The sequence below is a fragment of the Narcine bancroftii genome, chromosome 2 (assembly GCF_036971445.1).
Source record: "Narcine bancroftii isolate sNarBan1 chromosome 2, sNarBan1.hap1, whole genome shotgun sequence".
Classification (NCBI taxonomy): Eukaryota; Metazoa; Chordata; class Chondrichthyes; order Torpediniformes; family Narcinidae; genus Narcine; species Narcine bancroftii.
In genome coordinates, this window is record NC_091470.1 from 92244548 (window position 1) to 92263850 (window position 19303).

A 19303-nucleotide genomic window follows, 5' to 3' on the forward strand; every position below is an offset into this window, starting at 1 on the left:
GCGAGTTGGGTCTAGTTGAGATTGAAGAGGAAGGGGAAATATAAGAAGGGGATCTCACAGGTTGTTTTTGATGTCTGGATATTACAGGGTGAAGTGATCGTGGGTCTCCAGAATGTCCTTACCACATATCCAGAATGTGGCAAGGAATGATCAAAGCATATGGAACTTTATTCCAAAAGGACAGCATTATTTTCCAGAAAAGAGAGGCTTTATTGTAATATACAGGGGATTGGTGGAGTCATGTCTGGAATAATGCGCACAATTCAATGGACACCGAAAAAACCAAATGTAGCATGGTCAGAAGCAGTCGAGATAACGTTCAGCAGACGATGTAGTGATATGATAGAGGAATTCATGCAACAGATGCGAGAAAAGTTGTGTCTGTGTTCTTTGCGATTCAGAAACATGATGTGTTTTAGCAATCAAAGGATACCCACACACACAAACTTCAGACAGATAGCACCCGAGGTCAGGATCGAACGATGATTTCCTGTGCTTGGAGGCAGCCGTTCTTGCTGCAGCTGCTCAACTGTGCAGCCCGTGGGAGAGGGGAAGCTGAGAATCGGACAGGGATATCAGTAATGAGGAACAACGAGCAATACAAGGACCGTACACAATGACCAACAGATGCCAGACCACCTGGAACAATAAACATTGGCAGAAAAACGAATGCGATTTTATGAACGTCGAAGTTCACGGTGAACTTCATTGAAAGATCTGTGGGGTGTATGAGAGGCAACACTGATTTTCAGTTAAAATAATTGAGGGCTGCGACCTGAACTCTATTTCCACTTAATTATCTGTTATCCACAATCTACACGACAACACATGCAGTTCCCTTTCCTCCACCTTATCCATGAGTTCCCTGCAACAGTAGATTCTCCTTCAGGATCGATGTCCCGCAGCACATGGACATATTCCCAATCATAATATGTATCGCTTTTCTCCAATTATGTTCGATCACAGACACCGGATTCCCAGGAGGGAAATCCATGCAACAACGGGGCACCACTTCTCTGGACCGGAATTTAGTGAAACCAGGAATAGCCGATCCCAGACATTCAGAAAATTAAAAGTTGCACCAATCCTTGAATGGAACCACAGATGGAAATATTCAAACACACTCTGGATGTTGGAAATATGAAATGAAACTGAACATAATGGAGAACTTGGAAATATTCAAATATGCTGCGCAGGTCCCAGTCGGGGACAATTAACAGCATCGCCCAGATAATTTTTGAATAATTTATTTATAGTTTTCAAAATTGAACTCATCTGTCACCAACAGTTTTTAACAAATCTGTGTCAATTACAGCTTATTCTAATCTCGTCTATGCGTATTCTCTGTCAAGTCCAAGGCTAACACTCCTTTCCCTTTCTCCCATCCCCACCCCATTCCCTTGACCTCAAATACTTAACACAAAGAGGAAAATAAGAAACATTAAAAAAAAATTAAGACATTAAAAAGTACAAAATCATATCGAGGAGTTATGGTTCTGGCCTGGCCCATCGGCTAGAGATTGGGGCGATTTCACTTTGATTTCCTGACTTTTACTGGCTGGACTGAGGTGGTCGCTGTGCCCCCAACCCCCTCTCCAGCCATTGGGAAGGAATCGGAGTGAGCGAGACCGCGAGGCAAAGAGGTATTTTTTTCACAGCCGTCCTCCTATATGTCTCAGATACAGCTGCCATTTTTTATGGAAGTTGCCATACCTTCCCCTCAAGTTATAGGTAACTGTCTCCAGGAGAATTCATGCTTGCAGCTTCCTGATCCATTGTGCAATACTCAGCCAAATGTCGGATTTCCAGGTAACCGCTATGCACTTCCTGGTCACCACCAACGCGATCATTAGGAATTGAATTTGGAAGCATAATTTTAAGTCTTAGGTCCATTATATTACCCAGCAGAAACAGGTCAGGGTTCTGTGGGAAATCTTTACCAATAGTTTTCCCTATGAATTCAACGAGTTCTCGAGTTCGGTCCAGAAGGACCTCACTTTGGTACATATCCACGTCGAATGCACAAAGGGTCCTATATCAATGCGGCATCTAAAAGAATGATCCGACAGATCAGTTATTGACCTGCATATTTTTTGCAAGTCAGGTACAGCTGATACAAAAATATTACATTTCACTAGCCTGTACCCGTACCTTGCATTGATCACTGCTGTCATGCTGGGCCGACCAGCACCGCTGATCAATTGTTATTCAAAGTCCAACTCCCACCTCTGTCTGGATTTATGGTGACCATTTGTGTCCTTCTTCTTGGAACAGGGAATACATTGGCAAAATGAATTTCTAGGTGATCCCCCTTCGAATCAAGGTCTCTTAGTCACTGCACTTTAGTGGGGACAGTTGGACCCAATTTGATCTGCAAAAAAAGATACTATCTGAAGATAGCAGTGGAATATCTTATTTTACAAATTGTAATTCTACCTAAGAAGCTGAAATGACATTACTTGTCCTTCATCGGAATAATCGTCCATGTACCTGATGCCATTCCAGCACCAGGAGTGCAGGATCCTGTTACCCATTGTCAGAGGTTTTAGCCGGTTTGAGGTAAGGGGAGTTTCTGGAGACAGCCGTAGTTTTATTCCTAAATACTGATTTATGTCACCCAAAATGCGAAAAAACTGCTTTAGTATGGCACTGCATGCTTTCGAAGATAGCAATTTGGCACCCCACTTGGAAATAAAGTCCTCTGCTACTCTCAAGCATACCAAGCACAGACCAATTCATACCAAGGATCGTACCTCTTCCCCCACCTGCAAAGAGTGAGGAGATGAATGTTATTGGGCTGACCAATAGTATTTGTTAAAGACCGGCATCTGTAATCCACCAACACTAGAGTCTCAGGTTAATTTCTCCATAGAGATCCTGGCTACCTTCCTGTTCCATAAGTATTTTTTTATCCAACTGATTGAAGCCCCTGGGCAATGTCACAGGCAAGTTCTGAAAGTGATATTGGTCTTGGCAACACATTCTTTTTTAATGCAGTTGACCCTGCCAATCTCTTTAGGTGCTCCTCGAATTTTTCCCAGCAAGGGAAATTTAATTTATGCAAATTATTTAGTTTATTCTCTCTTTTAATTCCCAAGTACTTGATACCATTTTGTGGCCACTTTAGGTAATTATTTTTCTGACATTGACTGTAATCCCCCTCCATAAGTGACATGATCTTACACTTATCCCAATTTATCTTGTACCAGAGAATCTCCCCATGGTCTTCCAGAGTAGAGGGCAGCTTCGGCAATGGGTTTATTGGGTCTGTCAAATATATCAGTACATCATCAGCAAATAAACTGATTTTATGTTTTTCATGTGCCACTTTGAACTGCTTAATGTGTGGATCATGATGAATGGCATCAGCCAAAGATTCCATGCCAGTATGAACAGAGCTGGAAATAGTGAGTATTCCTGTCTGCTTCACCTTGTGAGTGGGAAGGCTGAAGAAATGTTCCCCTTAGTCACCACTTTTGTATTAGGTGCATAATAAGGCACCCGAATCCAACTAATCCTATCACTATTTTCTCCACAACTATGAATAAAAATTTCCACTTTAACCTGTCAAATAACTTTCCTGCATCGGGAAGAATGGCGAGCCACCCCCCCACCCCCCAACTATTTCTGGCTTGCGCCAAATTTATTCTACTTAGCAGTCTGCCAAAGTTATCAGTTGCCTGCTTTTTCGCACAAAGCCCATTTGATCTTTCTTCATTAGTTCTGGCAAATGCTTCGCCAATCCGCCAGATAAACTTCATATGGAGTGCAAGTGCAGTTAGACTCACAAAACAGATGTATCTGTGCTCTTACAAATCTCCAAATTTCTTTAACATCAATGTATTAAGATGCCATCTGTATACCGTTTCCTGTTTGTCCGGCATCTCTATCCTGACTACTCAAGGTGAATGATCTGAAAGTAGTCTCACCATGCACTCAGTAACCTCTATATGGGCTAAAGCCAGGAAAACATCTATACTAGAGTAGGAGTAATGCTGACTCGAGTAGAAGCAATAATCAGATGCTTCTGTCTCCTCACATCTGTCTCGTTCATCTTCTTCATACTGCAAATAGTGCCAGTGGCCATCTCTGTTTTCATTATTATTTTCATTGACTTGTCCAAAACAGGATCCAAACAAAAGTAAAAAATACTCGACAAATTAGAATATACTCTTTTGCTTCTGCCAGAAGAAAATGTCCTGCCTAAATTTTTCATCTTCTATATTTGGGTCGTATAGATTCTCGAGGGTCCAGGATTGGAATATATTTGACAGTGCACCACTACAAATCTACCATTTTTATCCATTCATTAGAACACTTCCTGATCAAAATTTCCACCTCCTTGCTTTCAAACCGAATGAGAAAGCCAGTACCTGGCCCACCCATCTTCTTAATTTATTGTTTTCGAGTTCTGTGAAATGAGTTTCTTCGAGCAAGGCCAGGTCCACTCCCAATTTCTTTATGTACGCCAAGACTCTTTTTCTCTTAATCTTTCCATTCAGACCATTCACATTGAAATTCGGAAATGTAATACATTTAGCCAGTTATTGTACCAATATTTCCTTTGTACATTCGTCGCTCAAAGATCCTTCCTCATCCAGCCCCTTATTATAAGCCATCCTAGTCAGCAGCCACATCATTTCAATGAGTTACAGACATCCGTTTTCAATCATCTAAATTGTCCACAACTCAGTCAGGTTTGTATTCTCTTTAGGCTTTTTCAGGTGCATTCTACGCTAAGAGCGTCCCTGAAGAAGCGGCCCTTCAAATTGTCCTTCAGGTGGCAGCGTTTAAAGCGCAACGCTGGCCACCTGAAGGACGCCGCTGCACAGGATGCGGCTCTGAGCACAATGGGGCTCCTGCCCAGTGTCAGATGTGATCAGCAGCCTGACCCTTTAACAGCTGCATTCAGGCGGCTGGAGGAGCCACGGAGCTGGGCTGATTATCCCTCTCGGAGGAGGGAGACGTCGCTCGCCTCTCCTGCACATTCAGCTGGCCTCAAAACAGCCGCACATTGCCTAAACATGCGGCTTTACATGCGGGGCAATTGGCCACCTGAAAGTGCCTTCTGTTTCACTCCAGAAGAAGTCTTTCACTTGATCCAAGAAAGGGTTGCTGAAGGATATCTCCAATTCAGCCAACATCCATGCGCAGAAGTGATCAAAGTTTCGGGTTTACGAGACCCAAATAGAATAGTAAACTTACTAACTATCAAAGAGAAATTAAACAAGGAAGGGGCCCAGAGCTGATGGACAATAGGGCGGAGGATGAGAGAGGCGGAGAAAAAGTGAAGAGTCAGATGGGGGAACAAAAATGAGGAAGTCAATGGGGAAAGAAACTTTGGAGAGTAAAAATATATGCAGGTGTAAAATCACGACCGAAGGGGAAACGTGCAATCTGATTCACTCAAATCTAAAAGAAATCTGTCGACCGGTGACTGGTGATCCCTCCAGAAACAATGCTTTTCCTACTGATCTATGACAGAATTTTCATTCTGGATATGCGAATATTCAACGACTTCAGTGAATCTGGAGCCCGGACGGATGTGAAACTGAACAAGTTCTCAGTCAGCTGAGAGACCACAGCGGAATCACACCGTGCCAGAGAATTCACATCCAATCTCTGGCCCATCAATGAGAAATAAAGTCGTTGAGAGCAGGTCAGCGTCGTTCAGTTCTGCCACAGCGTCCAGAACAAGGAACACCAACCCCACCGCCCTGCATTGGTTGACCATGAATTTCGCAGATCAAGCTCATCAGCGTGCGATTCCACTCTGGCCACAAACTCAGCCTGTCAACTGCTGTCGTGTTCATGGGACTTGCCCGCACATTGAACTGTGAAAAGGAAGCCTGGCAACTTTACCGAGATAACGGCTTGGACTGAGACACCGGGTTAATTTAAAGGAATCCCCATCATTGAGCAGACGTCGCTCATCGATTTCATAACTATTAAACCGCATCCCATGAATGCGGTCCACATCCAACACGAGCAAATAACTGGCTGACTGGGAAAAACACGCCGGGTATATTTGCTCACCTGGAACACCGACAGCTGCCACAACAGGATAATAAATGGCAATGATTTGACTTAGTAACCAGGCTCCCATGTTCTCAGAGAAGTGACAAATCAAACGTCAATGAAACACATTTTTAACGGCATCTCTTCTTATAGAAGAGAGGAATCTCCAGCCGCACGGATCTCTTGGTAATTGATGTGAGTTGCATTCACTGAACAAACAAGTTATGTCACCTGCTCCCAGAATAACAGCATGTGGGGATTCCAGACTCAAAGTGGAAGATCCACCATCAAAAGGCATCGCTTGGATGCCATGTCAGAGAGCAATGATGACATGTATCAGGATCGTGAGAGGGTTGATGTACACTCATTGGGTCAGTGTGTTTCCCATGTTTCTGCGTCTGAAAGTGCTCTGCTTTGGTTGCATGAATGTGTGGATCCATAATAACTGAGGGCAAACTGAGAACTGCACCGCAGTCGAGGAAAGCAATTGGAAGACATTATAAAGAGACGTCAGTTTCACTGGAGTTATCAACATTTTCTTTTATCCTGACTCAATTCCTACTATTGGTGGGAATAATAAGATATCTTATGCTTGGTGTCAGAGGAAATGTTATAAATGAAGATTCTGCATCAGTATTTACCCAGGAGCTTTACGTGTAAATTCAAGATGAGGAGAACGGTGTGGGAAAGGCTCGTGTGCTCGGGACGTTTGAAAGAAAAGAACGAGATGGGTCTATTTCCGACATAAGTCGTGACAGACCTGAAGCGTTGATGACATTTATTTCAAATTATTGGAAGAGGGAAATACAGAGTCGATCTGGACCTTGACAAAATAATTGTTAAGAGGCGAGAGGACCCCAAATCCAAGCAGCAAAACCTGTGAACCACGACAAAGGGTTACTGAAACAAAAGTTGCTTTTCATTAACTTTGAATATGAAAATACAATCAAACTTTAACTTATCTCTATTGACTCACGTAACCTACTTAACCCCCTTCTAATTCTAAACGCATGTGTGTGTAAGTTCAGTAAAGTGCTTTCGTTCACAGTCCAATCTCACTGGTTGCAGCCAATTCTTGTACTGTGCACAGAAGTTAACATTAATTCAGTTCACCAGGTTTTCGTGCTCAACAGGTAAATAGTTACCACTCAGAAGGCTCTTGTTGGTTTTCAGAGAGAGAGAGATTTTATTGTTCCAGGACATCTCCATCTGATTCCATTTTAATCAGCCACTCCAGTCTATTGCTCACGAAACATGCCCATCTTTAGGGTTCTCTAGTTGATAACCTCTTTCTTTCAGATCATCACAGGGAAACACTGGACAGCCAGTCCTCTCCTTTGACCAGGCCGTCTTTCAAAGCTGGCCAGCTTGTTCCTCTGGAACCAATGTCTGTGTCTTTCTCCTCACTCTCTCTCTCTCTCACTCCCTCCAACTCTGAGAGCAAAGCTTGTTTTTTTACTGTTCTCTGACTGCGAACGTCATGACATTCCAGACAGTAAATGCTCTTTTCCAGACAAAGCTGCCAAATGCTCTTTTCCAGTCAAAGCTTCCAGACAAAGCTCCTACTGTTGTTACATTTGTTGCCTTTTGAAAATGATTGTCCATCATGAGTCTGAGCATCTTTCAAAAACACCTGCAAAATCTCTGTGTTTTAAAGTGTTTCTGTGTGACCTGCTCTAACAAACCTCTCCCAATTTATCTCCCAAATACCTCTATATACTCTGTTACAGTATATTCATCGAGTGACGAAATCGGAATGTGGTGCAGTTTCATAATTGCAGTTGAAAATTGCAGCCACCTACACATTCAAAACTCATATTAAACAAGTCGAAAGATATAATTATGATAGTTCTCAAGAACAATTGAACAGCATGTCAGGAATCTCAAAAGGGCTAAATTTGACATTGTCCTGTGTCAAGTTAATGGTTAATCTGTGAATGACTGTCCATTTACATCACTCCCTTTCCTGACATGTTCAGGTGACAATCTCCCTTTAGATTATTGCCACTGAATTGGCTATCCCCACATGTACCTGCATTACACTGCAAGAGCAATGCATTTGTGTACCATAATCTGTTCCTATTACCCTTCACTTGTCTGGAATCCCCCTCACAAATCAAACTGCCACTCGAGACTCATTTGACAATCTATTCACTTTCCGCTGATAGATCGTAAATATTTATTGTAAATCTCCATTGTCCCAGTGCTCAACCTTTTTCTGGTGCTCATAAATGGACTCACTTATTTCAGAAGTTTGCTTCCACCCTACCAATGAGTTCTCCATGTAATAACCTCTCTGAATTTACACAGCAATTTCTTGTGGAGAACTTCAACAAATACAATTAGAAAGTCCAAACACACCATGTCAATAGGTCCACTTGAGGAAGGAAGGAGTTAAAAGCCAGTGAGAGTAAAAGCTAGATTTTGCAGCATTCTTGTAAGGCAGGCAAGGCAATTCAAAAGGTCCAATTAGCACCATGACTAACTATAGGAATTTTTTCTGAACCAATCAATGAGCAGGTCTGATAAGAGGCTGTCAATCTTATGTTGCAATGGAATTAGTGCTTTGTAGCAATTGCATTGGGTAAGAATGTATAGTATAAACTTTTGATTGGGCCAAATATAACCTGACTCATGTGTAAACTGAACAAAGGTAAGGTGTGAACACAAGGTAAGTCTCTGCTAGCCTTTATAGAGAGAGTGTGGCGGTGTAAGCAGTGGAAGAAACACAGCCACTACTCCATGACCATCTGCACAGTTGTCTTTATGGCTGGGTGAGCGAGATTGTGGATCACACTGAGCCTCTTCACCCTCCAGTGCGGCAGGACCAGTGGGTGCTGCATTCCTGTTGAAACGTCGCAGAGCAATGTGTCCGGGCTGCTGGTCACCCAGACATCCCTGAGTTTGAGGCCCAAGATGGCGGTCCCCAGCACTGGTGGTAGAAACACCAAGACGACTGGCCCTGGTCAATTTGTTTTTATTCAAATTCAGCACGCTCCTTTAAGGGCAGCATGAGCTCAGTCACCTGGTGCATTGTGACATCATAATCGCTGCCCAGGGTGCACGCTGGAAGGGATGCTGGAGTCAGAGAGAAACCTCTGATGAGGCCATTTCCCCATGGCTACCCTGCCATGTGGTGATACAAGTGGGGCTGGTTCACCATGAGGATGTGCACCACCACACAACCACCCCCCAGAACCGGCTACATGTCCTTTCACTTTGGTGGCCAGCCCCGGCACTTGGGCATTGGTAAGGTAGTGGGGACACCTAACCAGGGTCCTCCAGTGGCTGCATTACAACCTATTCGTGTTGTTAGAGAATCTTTCATTAGAGATATTGTGGATTGTGTAGGTCCCTTGACAAAAACTCAGTCTGGAAATCAATACTTGTTAACAATTATGTGTGCAGCGTCAAGATTTCCAGAAGCTATACCATTAAGAAATATTAAAGCAAAAACGGTGGTGAAGGCTCTGGAAAGATTTTTCACAGTGTTCGGATTACCAAAAGAAATTCAGTGTGATCAGGGATCTAATTTTATATCTGGATTGTTTCAATAATTAATTGATGAGTTGGAAATAAAACAGATCACTTCATCTCCGTATCATCCTGAAACTTGCGGAGATTTGGAAAGATTTCATTCTAATCTTAAAATTATGATGAGGATTTATTGTTTGGAGAATGGGAAAGATTGGGATGAAGTTTTTCATTTATTGTTGTTTGTAGCAAGAGAGGTGTGAAGGGGTCATTAGGATTTAGCTTTAGGAATCGTGTTTGGACATCAGGTTAGAGATCCTTTGATGTTATTAAAAGAACAGTGGGTTAATGAGGATGAGCAATTGGACTTGCTGTATCATGTTTCTAAATTTCAAGTAAGGCTAAAAAAAGTGTGGACTTTAGCTCGAGAATTTAGAAATGGCTCAGTGTAAAATGAAGTGTTTATTCAATGAAAGCTCAAGTGAGGAAATTTAAGATAGGAAGTAAAGTTTTGATTTTTATTCCAACACATGACAATCCTTTGAAAGCTAGATTTTCTGGTCCATACACAATTAAATCAAAATTGAATGATATTATCTATGTTGTTAACACTCCAGATAGAAGGAATGAAACTCAGGTTTGTCACATAAATATGTTTAAACCTTATTATGAGAGTCATGGTGGTGGATACTAATCTGTATCAGAGGTGTTGGCTGTTGACAGAGTGGAGGAAGTGGTGGATCATGAGATTATGGAAATAAAATCTTGTGAGGGTAACCTTAAAGAAACCATGGGTCCTGTGCACTTGTCTAACTCAGAAATTTTGTTAAATATAGAGAAAAAGTTAGTTCATCTTAATTCACAAAAACAGATACAGTTGAAGAATTTAATTTTAAAGAACACATATCTTTTTCCAGACGTTCCAAAAAGGGCATCAGTGATTTATCACAATGTGGATGTTGGTGAGTCAAATCCCATTAAAAAACCCCCATACAGAATAAACATTCAGAAAAAGAAAATTATGGATGAGGAGGTGGGATATCTGTTGAGAAATGACATTATTAGTCCTTCAAACTCAGATTAGAATTTTCCTTGTATTCTAGTACCGAAACCAGATGGAACTGTTAGGTTTTGTACAGATTGCAGGAAGGTTAATGCAGTAACTAAAACAGATACTTATCCTATTCCAAGAATAGATGATTGTATTGATAAGATTGGAAAAGCTAAATTTTTTACTACATTGGATTTGTTAAAGGGTTACTGGTGTGTGCCTTTAACTGAGAGAGGAAGGAATATTTCAGCTTCTGTTACTCCATCTGGCTTATATGAGTACAATGTGTTACCTTTTGGCATGAAAAATGCTTCTGCAACATGTCAAGGAATGATTAATTCAATAATCGAAGGGTTAACACATACAGATGCCTAAATTGATGATTTGGTCCTAAAATGTGACAAATTGGAAGAACACTTGAAGGAATTGGACAAATTGTTTGCAAGATTATCCAAAGCAAACTTGTTAACTTAGCAAAGAGTGAATTTGCAAATGCCTTTGTGTCATACTTGGGTCATGTAGTTCGTCATGGCAAAGTTGCACCTATTCAAGCAAATTTGAATGAAATTTCTGAGTTTCCTATTCCCAATGGCAAGAAAGCAGTGAGAAGGTTTTTAGGAATGGCAGGGTATTATAGGAAGTTTTGCCGAAATTTTGCTGAGGTTGCTCTTCCTTTAACCAACCTTTTGAAGAAGGTGGAGAAATTTGTGTTTACTTTAGAGTGTCAGGCAGCTTTAGAAAATTTAAAGGATAGGTTATGCCATTGTCCTCTATTAAAATCTCCTGACTTTGATAAATCTCTGCAGCAGTGGATAGGAGTGAGGGAGCAGTAGGGTCAGTTTTATTGCAAAACCATAATGAAATCGACCATCGAGTTGTCTACTTTTCCAAAAATTAAAATGTTCATCAAAGGAACTATTCTACTATTGAGAAATAATTATTGGCAATTGTGTTATCTTTGCAGAATTTTGATATGTATCTCAGTACATCTCAAGAACCAATTGTGGTAATTACTGACCATAATTCTCTGGTGTTATTGAATAAAATGAAGAACAAGAAGATTGTTAAACTGGAGTTTGATATAACGAGAATATAATTTGCGAATTGTTCATATCAGAGGTTTAAATAATATAACAGCGGACTATCTATTAAGATGTTCAATTTTATCTTGTATAATATGCTGTCAACGTATTTATTATGACGTATATATTGTGAATTCTTATATTTTTGAGGTTTTAAAGACAATTTAGTTATTTCTGAATTTTAACTGAGTTAAAATTCCTTTAAAGAAAGGGAGGTGTTACAATATTAATATTTCAGGAGAATTTATAAGACTTAGAGTGGGTCATATACATACACACATCTTATTTGAAAGACTGAAGAATTCACATGGCAGGATCTCTGGAGAATGTAAGCACCTTTAACATGTAGGTGTTCATTGATCTGACATCATAAAATTCTTGACCATTGTCTTGCTGGAGTCATGCTGTCTATCAGTACCATTTCTGCAAAGTGTTCACCGAAAGGTCAATTCTGGATTGTTTAACTAAGATAACAACATGAGAAGAAGAAAGAACTCCTGTTGTTTTCTAGAGAAGGTGGGGTCTTGCAAGACACAGATCACATGCTCTTTTTGGAATTACAGTTGAAAAAGAGATAGAATTGAGTGAACAGCTCAGTCAGTCACTCAGTCAGTGTGTGGGACACTGACAAGTAACTGAGAAATGCAATCCAGGGAGAACTGTTTGAAAATTATGAAAGCAAGTTCCAGTGCAGTCGATGGCTGGAAGTGTTATCTGTCTGATGTTTCTCTTGAAATAGAGGAAGGAATGGAACTCTGTGGTAGCTTGAAGAAAGAGGTTACCATCAAGACGTCTCTGATGCGGCAAGTTTCATAAGTGAGACCCTGCGGTGACTTATGATTTTACCTCAGTTGTGGAAATCCTGGAGCAACAAATATCTCTCTCTCTGCAAACCCTACAAGAACCATCCTGAGCAGTAAACATCTACCTTTCAAGCACCAAGTGAACTTTATACATGTTAAATTCTGTGCACAGTGATTGCCTGCAAGCAGAGAACTTGGAAGAAGGCGAAGTGAGATTGAACTGTGAACTAAATAACTTTTCTTGAATTAACGCCCACATTACATACACGTGCACCTCGAATTAGAAGGGCGTAATTTTGGTATAATATAGAGTACAGTATAAGAATAGAGTTTAATTCAAGTTTGATTCTATTTTAAAGTTTGACATTATTTAAATATAACTTTTGTTTTGAAAGCCATTTGTCTTGGGGAATGTCTATTGCTGCTGGGTTTTGAGGTCCTTTGGGCTCATAACACAAGCGATTGGGCTGCTCCAGTATCCCACAGGATTCTAACTGGCACTTGATTAGATCCTTCTTTAACCAAAATGTAACCTTCAGTCAGAAATGGTTTAAAAATATCCCTAACTTTCCCACTCTGAACACAGGTGGTTCGTACCACCCCTTTCTATTACTTCCTTTTCAGTAGAGGACAATTTGCTCTTATGTGCCCTGGTTTCATACAATAGTGGTAAATAACACTCAAAAGTTTTTCCTTCATACATTTCTCTTCCTCTCTTCCTTTAACCTAACTTCCAGATTTTCTTTCTACTCTACTTGGATTGTCAGCAGTATTCCTTTGAAAGGATTTCCCTGGTGTCCGCTAAGGCAATTCTTGCCAAGTTTTTATATTATTCTCTTGAATATCGTCAGGAACACAATTTTTAATCTGCTCAATCAGAATGATTTTCCTAAATAAATCAAAGTTATTTTCTAGTTTCATTGAGGCACACCACCGATCAAAACACATAACCTTCCTAGAAGCAAAATCCAGCTAAGATTGGGTTGGTGCCTTTTTTAAACTCCTGAACTTTTGTCTATAAGCCTCTGAGACTAGTTCATCGGAGTATAGCCTGCTTCACAAATTTGTAATCAGCTGCTTGTTGTACCATGAGACACGAATACACCTGTTGGGCTTTCCCTTTAAGAACACTTTGTAGCAGGAGTGACCATTGGTCTGGTGTCCATTTTAAATTTACAGCTACTTTCTCAAAATGCTGAAAATGCTGGTCTATTTCATTTTCCTAAAATGAAAGAACTAACTTGTACTGACTCGAAACCTCTCCTCTTAACCAGCACGTGTGTTTTGGGCTTCTCCCTCTCCTTGCATTAGGGTCAGCTTCAATTTAGCTAATTCTAGCTCATGCTTCTGTTCTTTCTCTCTCTCTTCCCTTTCTGCCTGCCTTACTGCTTCCCGTTTGGCTTTCCTTTCTTCCTCTCTTTTTTCCTCTAACTCTTGTTTTCTCAAAGCCAACTTTACTTCCTCTGAAGTTTTCTCCTTTGGAAACCGTTCTAATACAGTTTCTTCAATAGCCCCTTTTCTACATAGTGCTTAACAATTTTTCAAGTAATTCCCTTCTTTTTCATCCCAGTTCTTACTGTAAGAAGATATAACTTGCAAACTCATACCTTCAGTTCTGATTTTTTACCCATTTTCCAAATAACCACTGAAGGGTTCGCTATGAACTGGTCAATATTCATAGTTGCTGGGTTTTCTGCTGGTGATTTATACCCTCACCGTTTATTGTTAATTTCAAGCTGGAGGTTGAGTTAAACTCAGACGACTGATAACTAAGCACAAGTCAATCGCCCCTAAAGCTTCCAAATGGGTTTGATCCTTGAGTATTTCCAAAGCGTAAAAAAAACGTTCAAAAATTTCTTATCATCACATCTTCAGGTGGATATATATTAAATAATATCCAATGTTCCGAAGGGTGAGAGTTCATCATGATATATGTACCCGTTAGATTCATAATTATTTTTTTCTCTTTTAATAGGTAATGTTTTGTTGATTAAAATAGCTTTTGAATTATAAGATGAGGAAATTTAAAATGTTGTGCCTCAGTTAAATCTGTTTCTCTTATAAATTCTCTATTTTTTATGTTTTTAAGTAGTCTTTATCATTTTTCCTTTTAACCTGATTCTGTATTTCATTAATATTAGTACTTATAAATTTCAATGTCTTCATTATATTAATTTTAATTTATTCATGTATCCCCATTTCAAATGCTCCAACTCTATTCCTCGAAAAATATCTATTTGAAGAATATTCTTTTTGACGATTCTTGATGGCACAAGTGACATAAAAATAGCAAGAATTTTAAGAAAAGAGAAGGAAAATTTTTAAAAAAAGTCCTAATTGAGTTGTCTTTACTTACTTATAAAATAACCACAACACCCTTTACATATTGGGTTGCGGTATAAACATTAATAGTGACTTGATCCTGCAGCATACAATCCTTGCTCCCCCAGAGAATATATTGACATATTTTCAAAAATGTAAAGACTTAATACAATCAAATCTTTACCATCTATAATAATATATACAGACCAATATTACTTTGAAGAAAAACCAATTTATGAATATTAACTGCCGATATCCTTTTGTTGCATTAATTCCACATTTTCCAGTTGATTTTCTCGCAACTGTTCAGCAAACTGCCTGGCTTTTACTGGGTCAACAAAAAAATTTATTATGTTTAAAGTGCCTGGATAATGTAAATTATAGCCTTTCTTCCATAATATTCTCTTTGTTGAATTAAATGCTTTACGTTTATTTTAATATTTAAAAACGTATATCTGGATAAACAATATTTAACTTCCATTATATTCCAGTCATTCTTGTCTTTCCCTGGCTCGTCAGTCAGCAAGTTCCCTTTTTGAGTATAATAACAATTTGACTAAAGTAGATTGTGGTTTTTGATTTGTATGAGGTATCGGTGTCAAAGCTCTGTGAGCTCTTTCAATTTCAATATTGTCTTCAAATTCTTCAGATCCTAAGACTTGTGGGATCCATTTATTTTAAAATTCTTTGATATCTTTACCCTCTTTGCCCTCATTCAAACCTACTATTTTTATATTGTTGTGTCTGCTAAACCTTTCTAAACATCAATTTTCTGAGTCAGTATTTCTTGTGTCTTAGTGACGTTTATTCATAATATCTGTTTTTTCCTTCACATCACCCATATCTCCCTCCATACCTTTTCTCTTTCTTCCACTTCTTCAAATTGCTATTCATGACCATCATTGCATTCTCTACAGGTTGTATTTTAACATCCATTTCTAATACACAGTTTCTATTAACTTTAATTTTGTACATCAGTGTTTCCATTAAAATTTTTAATTGTTTATCAAAATATTGTATATCCACTGTTTCAGTTTGAAGTTTACTTTTCTCTTTCTTATTTTTTTTTGTTTCTTCTAATACTTTTGGATCCATTTCTTCACATGATATAAAGTCTGTACCAGCGAATGTGTCTAATCTGACTTCCATTATAACTGAAATAGCCTCTTTCTTCAATGTCCTATTTAAAATGAGTTTCACGCATGCATATCTATTTGTATATGTGAAGTAATGTTTCTTTTCATGACTCAGTGAGCTACTGATAAAACTCGTACTACGCAGGACCAACCTGAGTTTGTTCAATTGAAGACCACACAAATGGAGTCACCTTTTCAGACCGCTCCTGGATCCACTTTACAGGTAAGGTCTCCTTCCTTATGATCTGTCATTTTCTTTGCTTCTTCTCTGTTGATCGTTGTAGTTTTGTCTTTTTTCGGAGTCATCTTCAAATTTTCCCCGACTATTTAACTTTCCATTTGTTAAATTGTTTTAAATAAGGACTTTACTTATTGTTCACTCTGTTAAATTTTCCCTGGAAAGCAGACTGGACCAGTTACTATTCCATCACTTGACACCCCCCCCTCCCACTTCCTGTAGTGAGGTAACCAGAACTGCACCAATACTCATAATTTAGCCTCACCAATGTCTTATCAACTTTAAAATCACATTCCAATTCCTGTACTCATTACTTTGATTTATGAAGGTGAATGTGACAAAAGCTCTCTTTATAACCCTATCTAATTGTAATGACTTCAGCAAATTTTGTATCCGTATTCCCAGATCCCTCTGTTCTATTGCACTCCTCAATGTGCTGCCATATATCGTCTATGTCATTTCTTGGCTTGTCCTTCCAAAATGCAACATCTAACACTCACAACATCCTCATAACAGCCATTTATCTCTCTCTCTTTTCTTAACCACAATCTCAATCTCCGTCAAAACCAAAGTTCCTTACTCCTGTTACCTTTGCCTTTAATTCTGGCCACATAGAAGCACTTTACTGAGAATATTGTACCTTTGATGGCCCATCAAATATCAACGACATAATTGCCAGACACAAACAAGGGTTTCTTTTGTTTTCAGTTTTTTTTCAATTAACTAGTTCAATATGGGTTTAATATGGTCATTATAGATCATAGCATTAAACAGAATATGCACTGTGCTTAGATCAAGGGATAGTCTATTGTAGTATTACATATTTCCTATCCACGTGCATATGATACCACCTGTTATTTGTTTGATTAAAATACTTTGTATGAGGGATTTATGTGTTAAATTCAATAAAAATATTTAAATAAGAAACAACCTGCCCCAATCCATGCTTTCAACTGTATATCCTTTCTAATTTAATTAAAATTAAATTTCTCCAATTGATATAATAATAACATTATGATCAGTGTTCCTCCAAACACACTTCCGGCACCTGGACTGTCTCTTGCCCAGATAGGAAATCCAGTATTGTACCGGGTCAAGGTGGTTTCTCTATATCTTGATTTCGATATCAAGCTGTCTGTCCATATTAAAGATCAAAACTCCTTCCCTTTTCAGTGATTTATCCCCTGAATGTCAGCCAATTGCCACTCAGAGCCATTCTTACAGCAAAGTGGATCACGTGTTTATCAAAGCGCAGACCCAGAGACTGCTTAAAGAGGGAGTAATTGAACCAAGTAAGAGTCCGTGGCAGGCCCAAGTGGTAGTCGTGAAAAACCACATTAAGAGACGACTGACTATTGACGACAGCCAGACAATTATCTGTTACACGAGCCTGGATGCCTACCCCCTGCCACGCATTAATGAAATGATTAATCAGATAGTGCAATACAAAGTGTACTGCACTATCGACCTCACAGCAGCTGATCACCAAATCCCGATTAAGAAAAGGGAATGGCCCTATACAGCTTTTGAGGCTGATGGTGGGGGGGGGGGTGTTATACCAATTAAAAAGGTTACCTTTTAGGATCACTAATGGTGTGTCTGTGTTTCAGAGGGAAATAGATAAGATTGTTAGGACGTATGAGTTACAGGGTACGTTTCCCTATCTGGATAATGTCACTATCTGTGGGAAAACACAGGCTGAGCACAACAACAACTTAAAGAAATTTTTAGCAATAGCGAAGGAAGTCAAACTTACATTTAACAAGGACAAATGTGTGTTCAACGCAACAGAGCCACCAATTCTGGGCTACATTGTCCGCAAAGGTAAAATCCACCCCGCCCCAAAAGAATGGCCTCATTTAAGAAGTTACCAGCTCCAGATTCAGCAAAAGCCCTTCAAAGGTGTATGGGATTCTGTTCCTACTACTGCAAATTGGTTTGGGATTATGCCACGAAAGCACACCTGCAGCCGACATGTTCAGTACTAAAACGTAAAATTAAATCAAGAATGGTAAGAACTCTCAACTTATAACTATGTGATCCAGTCCAGACCGGGCTGGTTAAATCATTCCTCTGATGTATTGTCACGATCTGCTACTGGTGCTCAGCTGGAGGGGCTAAAAGAGATCCATAGCAGACTGTGCCACCCAGGAGTCATGAGGTTCTTCCACTACATAAGTGCTAACAACCGTCCTTCCTCTCTGGAAGAAGTCAGGAAACTGATTGAAATCCGTCCCGTTTGCGCAGAATGCAAACTGCAATACTTCAAAGCTCCAGAGGTCACTCTAATCAAGGCAACCCGACATTTTCAGAGGATTAGCTTAGATTTTAAAGGACCGTTACCTTCCAACAGCAAAAATGTATATTCCTAACTGTAATTGATGAATATTGCAGGTTCCCCTTTGCGATACCCTGCCCTGACATCTTGTCAGCGTCTGTCATTAAGTCACTTGACAGAAATTTCAGCATTTTTGGTTTTCCCAATTACATTCATATTGATAGGGGCTCAGCATTCTTGAGCGCTGAACTGCGGCGAGCCCTGCTACGGAAGGGGATTGCCACAAGCCGTACCACGAGCTACAACCCGCAGGGTAATGGGCAGGTCGAAAGGGCTAATGCTGCAGTCTGGAAGACAGTTAATCTTGCTTTAAAAACACATGGTTACCCTGTTACCCGATGGCAGGAGGTGCTGTCTGAGGCGCTACATTCTATTCGGTCATTATTATGTACTGCAAGAAATCAAACACCTCATGAATGTATGCTTGCCATTCCGAGGAAATTTGGAACTGTTATTGACTGGCCAGCCTGTTTATCTGAGCCTGAACCGTGCTGCAAAAAAGCCATACTCGGGGGTGTAAAACAGACCACTAGTCCAACCAGTTCAGCTGCAGCATACCAACTCCAACTATGCTCATGTTAAAATCTCAAATGGGAGTACTGACACTGTACCCCTAAGAGATCTGGCCTTGTTTGGTTCACCCCTTCCTCACACCCCTACTCAGAGTGAACCTGAGGGATTGGGCTCATTCCCCCAGCCTGTGACACCTAGTAAGCTTTCAGATGGCCATGCTGAGGCTCCACTGCCTCACACTGGCGATTCTGGAGCGGGTCCAGAAGTCAGTCCATCCCACACTACAGACCCAGGACATGTACCCGTTCCCAAGGTTGCAAAGGAGCCA

The 19303-nt window shown here is 39.9% G+C and overlaps 1 protein-coding gene and 1 long non-coding RNA gene across 2 annotated transcripts in view; one reads left to right on the top strand and one right to left on the bottom strand.

The window, feature by feature from the left end:
- Positions 1 to 6106, bottom strand: part of LOC138752897 (F-box/WD repeat-containing protein 1A-like) — a 39319-nt gene extending 33213 nt beyond the window's left edge. Inside the window, exon 1 of the mRNA XM_069915508.1 lies at positions 5863 to 6106. Within this exon, the coding sequence (XP_069771609.1) occupies positions 5863 to 6106 (244 nt within the window). The remainder of the gene's footprint in view (positions 1 to 5862) is intronic.
- A 3007-nt stretch (positions 6107 to 9113) lies between these two features.
- Positions 9114 to 17692, top strand: LOC138752413 (uncharacterized). Its single transcript, XR_011350622.1, has 3 exons — positions 9114 to 9267; positions 16002 to 16109; positions 17298 to 17692. It is a non-coding gene; the product is annotated as an uncharacterized lncRNA (long non-coding RNA).
- Positions 17693 to 19303: the final 1611 nt, after the last annotated feature.